This window comes from Saccopteryx leptura, chromosome 3 (assembly GCF_036850995.1).
Source record: "Saccopteryx leptura isolate mSacLep1 chromosome 3, mSacLep1_pri_phased_curated, whole genome shotgun sequence".
NCBI lineage: Eukaryota > Metazoa > Chordata > Mammalia > Chiroptera > Emballonuridae > Saccopteryx > Saccopteryx leptura.
The window spans coordinates 126,000,345-126,016,664 of NC_089505.1; the positions used below are offsets into that span (position 1 = coordinate 126,000,345).

The following is a 16,320-nucleotide window of genomic DNA, read 5'->3' on the forward strand; positions in this document are numbered from 1 at the left end:
TGAGCCCTCAGAGGAAAGCAAATTTGTATAAAACCAGCAATGCTCAGTCAGGGGCCAGACCAGCAACAGTATTAGTGCCTAATGCTGTAAGATCCAGAAGTTCCAAACCAGCCCCACCTCCCAGCCCTGGTGCTAGCAGACTGTCAGGACGATCCTGCCCAAGATGCCCAGGACTCACCCAGATCTGCAGCTTTACTCGCTTCTCATGGCGGTAGACAGTCTTCACCTTGAAGTCAATGCCCACAGTGCTGACAAAGGCTGGGGTGAAGGTGTCATCAGCATAACGGAAAAGAAAGGAGGTTTTGCCAACACTGCTGTTGCCGATGATGAGCAGTTTGAACATGTAGTCAAAATTCTGGTCAGAGGCATCTTTGACTCCACCTTTACTATCGGTCACTGAAGCCATCTGCAGGGGAGACCTGTGGTCACTCAGGAACACATACATCTCTAGTGCACCCTGAGTCACCAACATTTAATGGTCACTCTACCATTCACAGACTCATTCCCCACCCCAGCATCACCAAGGAAACACACACTACTCAGAATTACCCCATCACCTGCCCCAGTGTTGTCTCAGGATTGGGGTGGAACCCAGCTCCTCCATTCATTCCTTCAACAAATATTTACTGATCACATTGCTCTGGGTCAAACCCTGTGCTGGGCATGGGGAATACAAATATGAATCAGACATGGTATCTGACCTCTGAGTGGCCACAGATTAGAGTAAAAAGTATGTAAACTCAGAGTAAGAAAGCAGTAGATAAGCAATAAGACAGAGAGAAGTTTTTGCTGAGGAAGCCACCCAAGGGTCGGGAACCTTTTTGGCTGAGAGAGCCATGAACGCCACATATTTTAAAATGTAATTCCGTGAGAGCCATACAACGACCCGTGTACGCTAGGCATTATCCAATAAAAATTTGGTGTTGTCCCGGAGGACAGCTGTGATTGGCTCCAGCCACCCTCAACCATAAACATGAGCGGTAGGAAATGAATGGATTGTAATACATGAGAATGTTTTATATTTTTAACATTATTTTTTTATTAAAGATTTGTCTGTGAGCCAGATGCAGCCATCAAAAGAACCACATCTGGCTTGCAAGTCATAGGTTCCCAACCCCTGATCTAACCCAACCTGGAGGAATAGTGGTCAAGGAGAGTTTCCTATGGGTGGCAGTTCCTGAATTGAGTTTTAAGGGGGAAAAAAAAGTCAAAACAGCAAACACATGAACATCTAGGAAAGGCCCAGTACAGGGTTGTTATTCCCTTTTAAAAAACTTTTATGGCTCCCTACAACTCTGAAGATCAAGCCCATACTATTCAACTTGACAACCAAATAACCATAAAATAAACTCTCTATGCTTTATCTTCCTCTAAGTCAGGGGTCTCAAACTCGCGGCCCACGGGCCGCATGCGGCCCGCCGAACAATTTTGTGCGGCCCGCAGACTAATCCACAAAGTTCAAAATATTTTGGATAAAATTAAGTAAGCCTAGGGGCCTACTTGTATTTTTCATTTCTCTAGCATCCTAGCTAGATATTAGCTTAGTTAACAGCAGTTGTGATGCGAACTACAGTTTCTGTTCGTTTTGTGACACTGAGTAAACTGCATGTACGATTGTGCTTGTTGTACTGATTTTTTTTTGTTTTCAACTGCAGTGAGAAAAGTGTTGCATAACAGTTGCCTTTTGTAGACCTAGTGCGGCCCGCAGAATGGCTGTGATCTTGCTCTGCGGCCCACATGCTGAGTTGAGTTTGAGACCCCTGCTCTAAGTCTTCTTCCTACCAACCTATGCTACATTTATACCAAATTACACACTTTATTCCAAATATGCAGTATTTCTTGCTTTTGTCCCTTTGGGCATGTATTGTTTCTTTTTACAATATTCTTCTCCTAAAAAATTCCCACTCATTCTTGTAGATCCAACTAAAGTCTCACCTTTCTTGTGCATGGCAGAGGCATGTGCTCCTGCCCCTATGCTCCCAGAGAACTCTAACAGAACTTGCATCATTTCAGAACTGTTTACTATTCCAGCTCCTCCTTGGACCAAGCATCTGGGACTCAATGTACTTCATTTCTGCCTCTCTAGCTTCTAGCACAAGTCCTAGTATGTAATCAGCACTCCATAAACGTGTGCTGAATTAATAAGAGTCATGGCATCACTCTGGGGCCCAATCTCATCATCTGGAAGATGGGGCAAACAATTTTTGCCTGGTTTTTCTCATGGCACTGTTATAGGATTCAAATGAGTAAGACCTTAATAAATTGGTAAATCCCACACAGGTGTGAACATTATTATCCAAATTCTTCAAAACCTAATCCTTTTATTTACTTGTTCATTCACTCCTTCACTCATTTCATTCATTCAGCACGTATATATTTATTATAAGCAAGGCCTTTCGAAACCCCAGCCCTCTCAGACCTGCCACCATACTCTCCTTTCCTAGAACACAGTCTTTAACTTGAGTCTTTAATTGCTTTTCTACATTTTACCAGCTATAGATATCCTGCTTTTCCATCTATTATTTTTTCTTGTGTTCATCACTGTGTATTCGAACAGGCTGGGTGAGTCGTCAGGAGAGGGTGGGAAGAAAGCCCTAATGTGTGATAAGGTCCAGGCTGTCACTCTCTCTAGGAAGTCCTACTTTTTTCCTCAAAGGAAAAGAAATAGACTGAGACTGGTGGATTTATCTCTATGAGCATCTCAGATGAGCCTTGGACCCTTGGCAACCGAGGCACAGTATTTACATGGAAGAAGAAAGTGAGTTTGGACGGAAGGATGCTTAAACTATCTCATAGCTCTAACTTTTCAGTTTTTCATGGTATGAGATGCAGAGCCTGTTTCAAGAATTGGCAATTCAAAGGAATTATGCTTTTTCTACCAAAAACAAAGGAAGCAATCGCAATGGCCTCATACTACCCTCTGCTTGGCTACCAGTCATCTTTGTTTCTTTACAAGGAAAAATTTCAACTTTGAAATTATATATTCATTTTTAAAAATTAGAAAAAAGCACAAGAGCATAAAAAGAAAAATATTAATTACTAGACATCCCATCCATTGAAAAACTGCCATAGTTAACATTGTAAGTGTATTTCCTCTCTTATTTTTTTCATGCAATAAAATGCCATCTATATTATATCTTATTATCTGTCCATTTAAAAGGTAATATAGGCCCTGGTCAGTTGGCTCAGTGGATAGAACATTGGCCCAGCATATGGACGTCCTGGATTCAATTTCTAGTCAGGGTACACATGAGGAGCAACCATCCGCTTCTCTTCCTCTCCCTCTCCCCCTTCTCTCTCTCTTCCTCTATCGAAGCCAGTTGTTTGATTGGTTCCAGAGTTGACATGGGTGCTGAGGAGCTAAAAATAGCTCTGTTGATTTGAGCATTGGCCCCAGATTGGAGTTGCTGGGTAGATCCTGGTTGGGGCGCATGTGAGAGCCTGTCTCACTATCTCCCCTCCTCTCTCTTAAAAAAAGAAAAGTAATACACATATTGAAAATAATTCAAACAAACTTTTACTATTTGTAAATACTACTTCATCACCATCTGCAGTTTGCATTATTTTCTTAATTTTTAGCATAAAAATAAGTAATATGGAACCTAAAAATTTACAGGAAAAAAAAACACAGGAAAAAAACCCTCCCAAACTCTGATTCCTGGGAATCTCTGATTTCCAATCTCTGGTTCTTTTCTGCAGAGGCAAACATATTACCAATTCATAAATCCTTCCGAGATAGTCTTTGTATATGTAAGCATAGAGGTCTGTTTATACTTTAATCTGTATGTAATGATATCATTCTATATATTCTAGTCTATATTTTCTATGTATGTTTTAATAGCTAAGATAATATTTTTGTTAATTTCGTACCCTGCTCCTTTTCACTTAACATGGTATCATAAATATTTGCCTGAGACGTTTAAAACTCTTCATAACTATCATTTCAATTGACTATGTTACATTCCATCCACACGTGTCATATGACTAATTTTTTAATGTTGTATATTTATTTTTCTATTCTTAATTATTACAAATTAAGCCACAGTGACCATTTCTTTACATAAATACTTGTTCACTTTCCTATTTATTTCATTTTTTGTTTGTTTATTTGTTTTGTATTTTTCCGAAGCCAGAAACGGGAGGCAGTCAGACAGACTCCCACATGCACCCGACGGGGATCCACCTGGCACGCCCACCAGGGGGCGATGCTCTGCCCATCTTGGGGCGTTGCTCTGCTGCAATCAGAGCCATTCTAGCACCTGAGGCAGAGGCCACAGAGCCATCCTCAGCGCCTGGGAAAACCTTTGCTCCAATGGAGCCCTGGCTGCGGGAGGGGAACAGAGAGAGAGGAAGGAGAGGGGGAGAGATGGAGAAGCAGATGGGCGCTTCTCCTGTGTGCCCTGGCCGGGAATCGAACCTGGGACTCCTGCACACCAGGCAAACGCTCTACCACTGAGCCAAGCGGCCAGAGCCTCCTATTTATTTCTTCAGGAGAGATCTTAGAAATGGAACTGCTAGTCAAAAAGTAACTTCACTAACACCCGGACTTGATCCATACCTCAATTTCATGTCCTTTATCTTATCTTATCCTATAAGTAAACCTGGGATATAAAATTGGAACAACAGAAGTGATTCCCATCTGATCAAGAAAAAAACTAAGAGCCTGTAATTAAAAGCTCTAACAACTAAGTTGTTATCGCAGCTAACAACTGAGACAAAACCTAGTACTGTGCAGCGTTATGGAAAAGTTCAAAATTTCTGCTCTACTGCTCATATGAATTCTTGGGCAAGTCATATAGCCTCTCTATGCCACAGCATTTTCCCTTAAAATAGAGAAAATATGACCTACTTCACAGAGCTGTGATACAAACAGAATGAGTAGTTACTATATGTAAATAATCTGGCATAATTTCCTGGACCATAAGAGGTACCCAATAAATATTATTCCACTGGCCCCTTTAATTTACTTCTGCTGTCAAATGTTGTTCAATTTCCTTCTGGGCTGTATTAATGAGCTTCTTTTACAATTAACTATTTGCCTCCTCTTCTAGAATAAGTTGAGTTGTACCCATTCTCATAGCAGTCAATACTGGACCTACAGTAGAGCCTTTGGGCATATTACTCATTTTAATAAACATTTAGTGAACTTTTGCCATGTGCCATACTATCAATGTAAATGTTATATTATTGGTCTTCATTTTTTCTGATGCTGCTGTTTACACTCTTAGATTCCTGAATTAGAAAAAAACTTTGGAGCAGCAACTTTATCATAACAAGAAGCCTGGTTCCTGGTCCCAGCTTTTCTGGTAACTCACTGTATGAACTTGGGCAAGTCAAACTCTGAGCTTCAATGTCCTCATCTATGATATGATAATATTACCTACCTTGCATGGCTGTTGTAGATTTTATTTATTTATTTGTTTATTTATTTTTTGTATTTTTCCGAAGTTAGAAGCAGGGAAGCAGTCAGACTCCTGCATGTGCCCAACTGGGATCCACCTGGCATGCCCACCAGGGGGCATTGCTCCATTGCAACGGAGCCATTCTAGCGCCTGAGGCAGAGGCCATGGAGCCATCCTTAGTGCCCGGGCCAACTTTGCTCCAATGGAGCCTTGGCTGCAGGAGGGGAAGAGAGAAATTGAGAGGAAGGAGAGGGGGAATGGTGGAGAAGCAGATGGGTGCTTCTCCTGTGTGCCCTGACCAGGAATCGAACCCGGGACTTCCACACACTGGGCTGACACTCTACCACTGAGCCAACGGGCCAGGGCTGTTGTGGATTTTAAATAAGAGAATATATGTAAGTGTGCTTCATGTGTGCACTGCGTGGAGAAACATATGTGTATGTGTAGCCTCATGTGGAATCGGCCTTTATAAGCTATGTCTGCCACAGGTTTAAGAGTGGGGAGTAAGGCAAGAATAAGAAATAGTTTCAGTTCCTGGCCTGATCCACTCCCCTTCATTTGACAGGTCAAAAACTGAGGGTTCATGAAGAGAAGTGATTTGTACAAAGTCATACAGTAAGTCATGACCTGAACTTCCATTATCTAATGACTCCCAGATTGAGCTGGACTTCGGGGGACAAAACAAAAAACAAACAAACAAAAAAACCTGCAACAATTTTAGAGTAAAAAAGCATCCCCTGGGCATCTCAGTCCCATCACTTGCCATACTGTACTGGCAACATCTGTTTATGTGCACACAGCTTAGCTTTCCCAGTAGGTGGTATGAGATCAGGGAGAGGCAGGGGGCAGACAGGTTCAGATGTAAGCCCCCCCCAAGGGGATTTTCTCAGTATGAGGGTGGGGGTACACAGACATTTGGAAGAGAGGTGAAAACCATTCTAGCAAGCAGCCTCCCGAGGCAGCGCTGAGCAGACAGGTCACCACATGGCGCATGCAGAACCACACTTGTAAGATAAGCATCAATCAGACCTCCCCTCTCTTTTGTGACAGTCACATAAATGACAGAGCCAGGTAGCTCACTGTCTCCGTGACAAGCAATATAGATGAAGTCCAGGGACCATCTGGGAAGTCATCCGCAGTTACTGGCTAGGGGAAAAAAGAAAATGGCTCCTCAAAGGGTTGGTGTATGAAAAACAAACAATGTGTTCAGTCTGCTGGGCAGCAGAAATATGCACCTAAGGAAGGAGCCAACTTCAGCTGGTGAAAGGGGGTGTGGAGAGGAGAAGAGAGCCCTAAAATCCCCAAGAGGAGATCGCCTCAATACATGTAGTGCATAAGTGATGAATGAACTTCCCTCTTGCTGGAAAAAGCAAAGACTGAGTCAAGAGACCTGGGTTGAGCCCTGGTTCTCTCAGTTGTGTTACCTTAGGCAGATCACACCCTGGGCGTCAGTTTCCTCATCTATATAATGAGTGAATAAAATGACTTCCTGGCAAACTGTTGTAAGAATAAAAGCAGTCTGTGGGAGAGTGCCTTATAAAACCCTTAAAATTTGTTTTTGTTTTTTGTCTGTATGCTTCATGCTTTCTTCTACCAGGTCATCCTGGTAGTGGAGATAGCTTGGGGTCCTGAACCAAACAAACTAGATTCAGTTTCCAGATCTATCATTTATTAGCTGTGAGACCTTAGCAAAAAAATTTTACATGACTAAGACAGTTTCCTCATTTGGCAGTATATGACATATAGGAGGTGTTTGATAAATGTAATTCTGTTGTTCTATTAGTAACATTTATCACTAAGGATAAAGAGGGAGTTGGGTATATGTGGACCTCACCCTACTATATATGCAACCTCCTCCCTAAAGCCATACTCTACTAATTTTTCTAATTCAACCTTTCTTTAGATCATTCTGCACTGCCAACCCATCACCACCAGCTCAGCCTACCTCCTTACTATTTCCCCAAAGAAACATTATCATAACAGCTACCATTTTTTGAGTACCTACTAAATGCCAGGCACTCTACTAGATTTTTCCAGTGCATTCAATCTTGCATACAATAGAAACCTGGAAAATATTCACTTCCTTCTTTCTCCACACTGGAGAGAGAGAGCCATGGGTGTGACCACTGACAGACTGTAAGCACACCTGTCTAGTAACAGCAGTGGCCTTTCTCTTTCGTACAGTGCTGTACAGTTTATGAAAGTTCTTTTCACCCACATTGTCATATTTGATCCTCACAACAATTCTTGGGGGTAGATGAGGAAACTGAGGCAGTAGTATAATCACCACTCAATTATTCACTCATTCAACATTCACTGAGCACATACTATGAACTCTAAGGAGATGAAGAGGAAACGTAAGTTCAAGCTTAAATGGGAAACCTTTTTAAACATTTTTTGTATGCCTCCCTTCATATCACAATCCTTAAAAAAACAGATTTATTTCTTGGACTAGAGATCATTTTAGATTTTTGCCTTCTCCCATTTCGTTTTCTCGGATAGAAACATATTTTCTTCCACTGCTGGCTAAATCCTTCATGACCAGAAACTCTTCCCTGACCCTCATTCTCTAGCAAAATGTCTCTCCTCTGACTTCCTATTGCCATAAACAGAGTTTTTCAGGGACTTCCATTGTCTTCCACCCTTTGCAGGCAAAGAACAGGTGGGCATCCACCTGTGCACACACATATATCTAACTGCTTTTACTGTCCTCCACCCCTTTCCATCTGGATTCCAAGAAATTGGGATGGAGGGCCCTGTCTTCCTCCTGTCTCCTTCCACATATCTATTAGCTTCCAGAGGCTGCTGCCCTGCCCTGCCCTGCCCTCCCTAGAGTCTCTTTCCACACTTGGACTCCCAAACAGTCTGCCTGTGAATGAATTTTTCTGTTCACGATTCTCTTCTTGTCTCTGATCCTTGGTGGCAGTGTAATAGGCTCTACTGCTGGCACTCCCTGCTCAGCCTTCTGAGGAGCGAAGACACAGATAGCGCCTGGGTGCCCATGGACTCCACTCTGGGTCCCCAATCGTCTTTCCACTTTCATACCACAACCCACACCTGGCCTCCTCCCCAGCTTAACCCAGGGCACCCACCACCACCCTAAACTCTCCCAGTTCCCTGACAGTTCCTCCACTCAGCCGCTAGACTCCTGCTCTATTCCAGTGCTTCTCCACCCCCACCAACCCCCACCTCTGGCCAGAACTCAAGTGCTCGCTGCTGCCCAAACCCAAGGTCGCTGCCCTTTCCCTCGATCAGCTCCCCGCCCCTTTTTCTGCAGGCCTGTAGACCCACCCGAGGTCCCACCTTCCCGTTCTTCCAAGCTTCCTACCTGCAAGCCCAACCTTCGCCCCCCACTCAGGTTACCCGCCTTCCCTGTACCCAGCGGGGCTCCGGCTCCGGCTCCGCATCCTTCTCATTCCCAGTTCTCCACACTCAGATCTGTCCAGCAACCCCGCTCTGGCCGGCGCCCCTTCCCCCCGTCAGCTCTCTTCTCTCCAGCTCAGAACACTCCCGCTGGCCAGTACCCTCTCCTTAGCCTTCACCTCCACGCCTCCCTTCCTTCGCGCCTCTCACTCCTCTGGCTTTGGCACCCCGTCCACCGCCCCTCGGCTGCCGGCAGCCTGGCACCCTCGGTCCGCACTGCCCCTCTCAGCTCCCTCCTCACATCTCCCCGCCCCCAACGCCCTCCGTTTCCCCCTCTCCGCGCTCCAGTGGCCGCTCACCATTTCCCCTAGCCCCGGCGCCCCTTTCCAGATCCCGCAGCCCCCCGCCCCCGGGGCTCCACTTGAGGCCCTCACGGTCCAGCAGACCCTCCCTCAGCGCCTCCTCCCCAGGCTACGCGCCCCTTCACTGCCGCAGTGCCCCTTCCTACAGCCTCCCCCAGCCCCTTCTGCTCGGGGTCCCCTCCGTTGCCCTGCGCTCCTTCTCATCGCCGGCTCTCGGTCCCCTGCGCCTCGTGCCGAGAGCGGTCCCTCCTGCTTCTCGAGCGGGGTGCCGGGGCCGCGCCCCTTACCTGGGACTCCTGGTGCGGGAGAGCGGCTCGCTCCCCAACCACGCAGCGGACAGCCGGACGGCGCGGCGGAAGGCGGAAGGCGCAGCCGGGTTCGCGGAGCGGGGCGGTGCAGATCCGTGCGGGTCCGCGCGGGTCAGTCTGGTCCCCACCGCGGCGACTTCGGACTGAGGCTCCGGCCACAGCTACGGTCGCGTCGAGGCCCCGCCCCCGCCCCCGCCCAGGGGTGGAGTCGTGTTGGCCCCGCCCCTAGCCCTGCTGCCCACAGGTATAGGAATCCAATACAACTTGGGGGCCTGGAACTCCCCAATATCTGAGTGACTATCGTGATTTTTCTTAATTCTCATGCCTCGTTCCACAGACTGAACTTACTAGGGAGAGCTTCGATGATAGTGTAGATGATGCTGGGTACCGAGGTTTGCCATTTCCAAAGCACTTTCTTCTCCGTTATATTGCTTTATCCTCACAAAAGCCTAGAGGAAGACGCAGAATCTGGACTGATAACTACGAGAGGAAACTTAAGCCAGAAATCTGGGCATTATCCTCTACCCTGTGCCCTTCATCGCATCAGTCTAGTAATAATATCTCCTTAACATATCCTACCTGTCTGCTCCCTTCCTGTTTGTCTCCACTTCTCCCACCCTTGTTCAGGCCTCATCACTTCTTGCCTGGACTCATGCAACAGCCTCCTAATGGGTCTTCCGGCTTTCACTCTCCAACCCATCCTCTACACCTGCAACCTGAGTGACCATTCTGTATGTCACCACATTACCATCAATCTTGTTAAAACAAACAAAAAACTTTCAATGGCTCCCCATTACTATCACCAGCAGCAGCCTAAGGTGAGAAACATATTCTTGCCTGGTAATTAGGATGTCCTAACTCCACCTGAGAAGACAGGCATAGGAGGTGATTAGCACCATTTCCTCTCATCCTGACCTGGACTTCAAGTCATCCTGAGGTCACAGGAGCCAGCTGCCAGATTTGGTTTAGAATCATTGTCCTTTCCCATACTCTTCCCCCATCCCAAATCCTAGAGGTCTGAGTTAGATACCAAAACCAGTCGTCGTCGTCGTCCCCCCCCCCCCAACTTTCATTATGACCCTATCTACAATTAGTCTTTCCAATTTGGGAACCACCCAATTGACAGCCCCTCTGGTTATCTGATTTCTCTGTCAGACTCATACTGTTCTGAGCTTCTCCACCCCCTCACTCTCACTCACCTTCCCACTGTCCATCCCCTGGCAGCCCTTTCCACTGTACCCTCTAGAATTCTGCTCCTTTATTCACAAACTCTCCTATACCCTCTGCTTCTTCAGAGAGTACTCAAATTACTTCTTTGCCTTTATTGAAACTTGACCCTCCTCCAGGACTCCTCTTATAGCCCTCTGTGAGAAGGCTTCTCACTTTTCCACTCCCTTCACATCATAAAACCAGAAGGTGGGGGCAGCTCTACCACTCCCATCCTTGTATAAAAATTCCTTCTCCTTTGCTTTCCAACTGTACCACCTTCTACCCTTCCTCATCAAGGACATAACTGACCCCCAATTTCTCCTTAGGTGTTGACAATTTCAGCCCTTGGCTCCTGGTCATCCTCATTAGCCCTTGTCCTTCCATCCTCCAGGTGACTTCAGTAGCCATGTGTCTTCATGATCCCTCAGTCCTTGGTCTCCTTTTCACATCACCTCGGGCACTGGCTGCCACAGTCACACTGAACTCTGTAATCACTGAGAACTAGTGCTTCTGGGATCTTAAAATCAAACATCTTATTCTGCCTATTCCTTCACTTTCTTTCTCCCATAAGATCCTAGTTTCCCCATTTCAAAATGGGTGTGATGATAATGATTATTCATTCTTCACAGGAATAATGAGATAACATATAAAACCATCCTTTTACAGTTGCAAAATAATATGAGAACAGATGGTATTGCATTTTATGTAGCCTCAGGTCTTCTGATGACTTTCTCCTTCTCCTTTTCCTGAAAGGCCATGTAGTAAAATGGAAAGAGCACAGACTTGGGACTAGACAGATTTGATTCCAGCACTTGCTTGCTATGTGTTCTTATTTAAATTACCTAATTTTTCTGACACAGGCACCTTATTCTCATTTGTGGAAATAGCAATAGTGAGAGCTAGCTCCCAGGGTCATTGTGAAGATCAAATAAGAATATGAGATAGTGACTGGCAAGCATTTGACAGATGCCAGGCACATAGTAAGCACTCAATAAATAGGAAACACTGTTGTTATTATAACAGAAAAAGTGCTATTTTTAACCACAACTGCCTTCTAAGAAGGATAGACCCTAATGCACAGAAGGCCCTTTGTCCTACTTAGAGCCTTGAAGAGTATGAATACATAAGCGTGGGAGGAGAAGGGGAAACACTAAATTGTTCTGTGTTAAAAAAAGAAAAAAAAAAAAAAAAAAGGAGGAAAATTTGGAATTCACTTGGCAAAACGGGAGAGAGAGGTAATAAAGAGACCCCAGAGATGGAAAGGAAAAGATGAGTAAGTAAATCAGTGCGAGGGTAAGTGTTACGTGGGTAAAGGGTCTGAAGAAACCTTCCCCTCAGGTGGACAAAAGGGTGTTCAAACACTGGAATACACAAGGGATAAGTTATTTAGCACACATATAATGTAACAGCTTTTTCACCTTAAAGAATTCAGTAAAAGCCATTACACTCAGGAATGCTTTCTTAGAGAGGGGAGTTGTGATGGTGAGTAGGCAAATTAAGCAATGGGCTTTGTTTTCCTGAGTTGAAAAAGGAGACTAGCAATAGAGATTCTGAGAGGACAAGCCCTAGTGAAATTGGCATTAATCTCCTGGAGGACTTCAAACTTAAATGGGTTTTAAAATGTGAAAACTGAGCGTTAATCCCATTGCATTTAGATCTTAAAGTGGTAAAGAGGCCACATTTAGACTGTATTATTTATGCTCTGAATAGCTATGTCCCTATTGACTTGAAGGTGACCAGAAGAGAGAAGAATAAAACAAATCAAATTATATTAGACTTTCTTCACTTCCATACCCAAAGGCCCAAGAATAGAAAGAAAGATAAAATTCTACTTTTTCCCTTGGACCATGTTGTTTAACAATGATAATCATTAAGACCTTAAAATATACTGGCTCATTTACATCTTTTATCTCATTTAGTCCTCAATACAATCATGCTATTTGTTGTCATCCCTTTTTTTATAAATGAGGAAACAGAAGTCAGAAAGTTTAAGTGACTTGCCAAGGCCACACATCTGGTAAATAATACCAGAACCAGATACCACATCTGTCTGACTCCAACTCCAGGGCTCTTTCTATTGGACCTCAGACTTGTGGTTCTTCAGTGAACACTATTGTAATTAAGATTCCGATGGACATAATTTCCTTAAATCTTTCTTAGTTGGGAGAGTAATCAGACTTCTCTAGCTCCTAATTTTTACATGAAATAAAAAACTTGATACTTTTTATTGAATAAGAATCAGCCACTCAAAAAAGGTAATAGCATAAGTGTGGATGTCACTAGAAATGTTTAAATCTTCACAAGGTTCAAATCTATACCCCAGTGTGAGTCTCTCATGGCCAACCTAGAAACTCAGAAGTGTTGACAGGTCAAATATTTTTATCTGACCCCATCAGTAGGTTGCCTCATGCAATGGGTAGCTGGAGAAGATGCTGGGTCACCAGAACCCATGAAGCAGCTCTAGAAATATAGAGTTCAGTGAGAGGAGTGGTGGAAGACAGGAATGGAAACAGAGTCAGGGCCAGATGGTCTATGATCTCATAAGTCATATTAGAGATTTGGGGATTTATCTTGCAAGCAAAAAAGTTTTAAGCAATGGAGTAGCATGTTTACATATGCATGTAAGTAAAATAACTCTGACTGTGGTATGACAGATTAGCTGGGAGGGGTAGAGAGCAGAGAGACAGGATAGAGGGAACACAGGGTGCTGTAATAATCTAGGTGAGAGATGAAGAGAATCAGAACTCATGCCAAAGCAGTGGAGAAAGTGGAAAGTAGAGTGATTTGATATGTATTTAGGAGGTAAAAATTCCCTAGACTTGGTGACAGATTAAATGTGGGATATGAGGGAAAGGGAATTGCCATAGGTGACTAGGTAGACAGTGAAGCCATTTACTGAGAGCAATTGCTGCCTAACAAACCACCTCCCAAAACCAGTAGCTTAAAATAGCAATAATGTATTACTTCTTACAGTTCTGGAGGTGGCTGAATAGGTTCATCAGATTTTACCTTGGATCACTCAGAAGCAGCTTTCAGCTGGAAGGTCAGCTGAACCGAAAGGTCTACGATCATCTCACTCATAGCTTTGGCAGCTGGTGCTGGCTGAGGGTTGGATGCCACAGTTCTTCACCATATTCTAATCTACCAATAGGCTAGACCAGCTTACATGGTGGTCTCGGGGCAGTGCTCCAAGAGGGTAAATGTAGAAGATACAATCTCTTTAAACTAACCTCAGGGTAGAGAAATAAACTCCACCTCTAGGAAGAAGAGAAAAGTCACATCACAAAGGGGCATGGATACAGGGAAGGAAGGAATCTATGGACATTAACCAATCTCCCACAGGAGTGAAAACAGATTTGGAGAGTAAGAAGAAACAATGAGTATCTCAAATGCCATTTCATGTACAAATCATTTCTTCCTTCTCTGTGCTTCAGTTTCTTCATTTGTAAAATAAATGAATGTGCAGATCCACTCTCTCCCCACCTGCATCAGTTTACGAAGTAAAACTGGTTAAAATGCACACTGAGGACACTTGCTATCAGCAGGAGTGGAATTTGAGACACACAGGGAAACATGCCACATGTGAATAGTTAGAATGCAGGTACCACCCATTACGCCTCCCTCTCCCTGCCAATACTTCACTGAAGTGAATCCATTCTACCTTCCGAGAGCTCTCCATTCCATCCCTTCCCCTCCATTCATGGCCATAGCCTTCTTACTGTCCTATCCTCATGATAGCCTCCAATCTTCCCCTGTAATCCACACTTAGTCTACACTGCAGCGGAGGACTCTTCCTAAACCCAGTTTAAAATCTCTCCCTTTGCTCTACTCCAAAGTCTACTTGTTTAGTATGCACACATGGCCTTTTGTGGCCTGGCCCCACCCACCCACTAGCCTCATTACTGGATGATCCCCCATCATGCCCTGAGCTCCAATAGTAAACTACTTGCAGTTCCCTGAATGTGACCTGCTCCACAACATCTCCATGAATTTGCCTAAGTTTCTGTCTCTTCTTGGAATGCCATTAGCTCATTCATTCACTCATGCACCCAGCACGTATTTTCTGAGAACCTACTATACATGAGGATGAATAACAAATGGTCCCTGATCCAAAGTTACTCATTGTCTGGTGCAGGATAGCAGGCTGTAAGATCCACTAGTCTGAGCTCTACAAGGGCAAAGGTCACACTACTATCCAATGCAGTGCCTCCTGTATCATTCTTAGAAGGAGACAGAGGATATTTGCTGAATAATTAGGCACTAAATATTTACACATTTACCACATCATTTAACTTTTACTGCATAAACCTATGAAGTGTGACTGATTCATACCATCTTAGATGTGAGGAAGAAATAACTATCCCATTGTTTCTTAGCTGTTGAAAGTAGGAAAAGCCAGGACTAAAATCAGTGACATTAATGAATTTGGCAAGACATGACTGTTTTTCTCACTGTGGGACATGCCAGCAAGGAGAAGGCTGAGAGTTGGCTAGGCACCATGCTGGGATGCAGGTCCTGGGATGCAGAGAGACTTAAGCTAAGACTTCAAGGATGAGCAGGAGTTAAACCCAGGCATATGAACCCAGGCCCAAAGATATGAAATAATGTGAAATCTTTAGAGATCTTCAGGGGTTATGAATCTCTGGGAACAATAGATGTGATGGGCACAGTACAGGTGATCAGTGATGCGGGAAGGTAAGTCAAAGCCACAGGTCAGCCAAGCCTGGGGATCATACTAAGGATGATCAAGACACTGAGGAGCTGTTACAGGGCTTTATACAGCAGGAAGGCTTTGCTACATTCATGCTTTAGAAAAAATCTCAGCCTGCACAGTGGGAGATAGATTGGGGGCTCCAAGTTACAGGGGACAGGAAGATCAGAAAGAAGGCTGGTGCACTGACTTCAAAAGAGATTGTGAGCCTGACCAGGCGGTGGCTCAGTGGATAGAGCGTCAGACTGGGATGCGGAGGACCTAGGTTCGAGACCCGAGGTCACCAGCTTGAGCGTAGGCTTATCTGGTTTGAGCAAGGCTCACCTCAAGCAAGGGGTTACTCGGTCTGCTGAGGGCCCATGGTCAAGGCACATATGAGAGAGCAATCGATGAACAACTAAGGTGTCACAACGAAAAACTGATGATTGATGCTTCTCATCTCTCTCCGTTCCTGTCTGTCTGTCCCTATCTGTCTCTATCTCTGTCACTGTAAAAATAAATAAATAAAAATAAATAGATAGCCCTGGCCGGTTGGCTCAGCGGTAGAGCGTCGGCCTAGCGTGCGGAGGACCCGGGTTCGATTCCCGGCCAGGGCACACAGGAGAAGCGCCCATTTGCTTCTCCACCCCTCCGCCGCGCTTTCCTCTCTGTCTCTCTCTTCCCCTCCCGCAGCCAAGGCTCCATTGGAGCAAAGATGGCCCGGGCGCTGGGGATGGCTCTGTGGCCTCTGCCTCAGGCGCTAGAGTGGCTCTGGTCGCAATATGGCGACGCCCAGGATGGGCAGAGCATCGCCCCCCTGGTGGGCAGAGCATCGCCCCTGGTGGGCGTGCCAGGTGGATCCCGGTCGGGCGCATGCGGGAGTCTGTCTGACTGTCTCTCCCTGTTTCCAGCTTCAGAAAAATGGAAAAAAAAAATAAATTAAATAAATAAATAAATAAATAAATAAATAAATAGATAAATAAAAA

At 44.9% G+C, this 16,320-nt stretch overlaps 1 protein-coding gene across 1 annotated transcript in view; it reads right to left on the bottom strand.

The window, feature by feature from the left end:
* RAB3B (RAB3B, member RAS oncogene family) overlaps positions 1 to 9,580 on the bottom strand; it is a 69,767-nt gene extending 60,187 nt beyond the window's left edge. The window contains exons 1-2 of the mRNA XM_066376256.1: positions 9,415 to 9,580; positions 179 to 406 (exon numbers count right to left, since the gene is read on the bottom strand). Of these exons, the coding sequence (XP_066232353.1) occupies positions 179 to 406 (228 nt within the window). The 5' untranslated portion in view covers positions 9,415 to 9,580. The remainder of the gene's footprint in view (positions 1 to 178; positions 407 to 9,414) is intronic.
* Between the last annotated feature and the right edge of the window lie 6,740 nt (positions 9,581 to 16,320).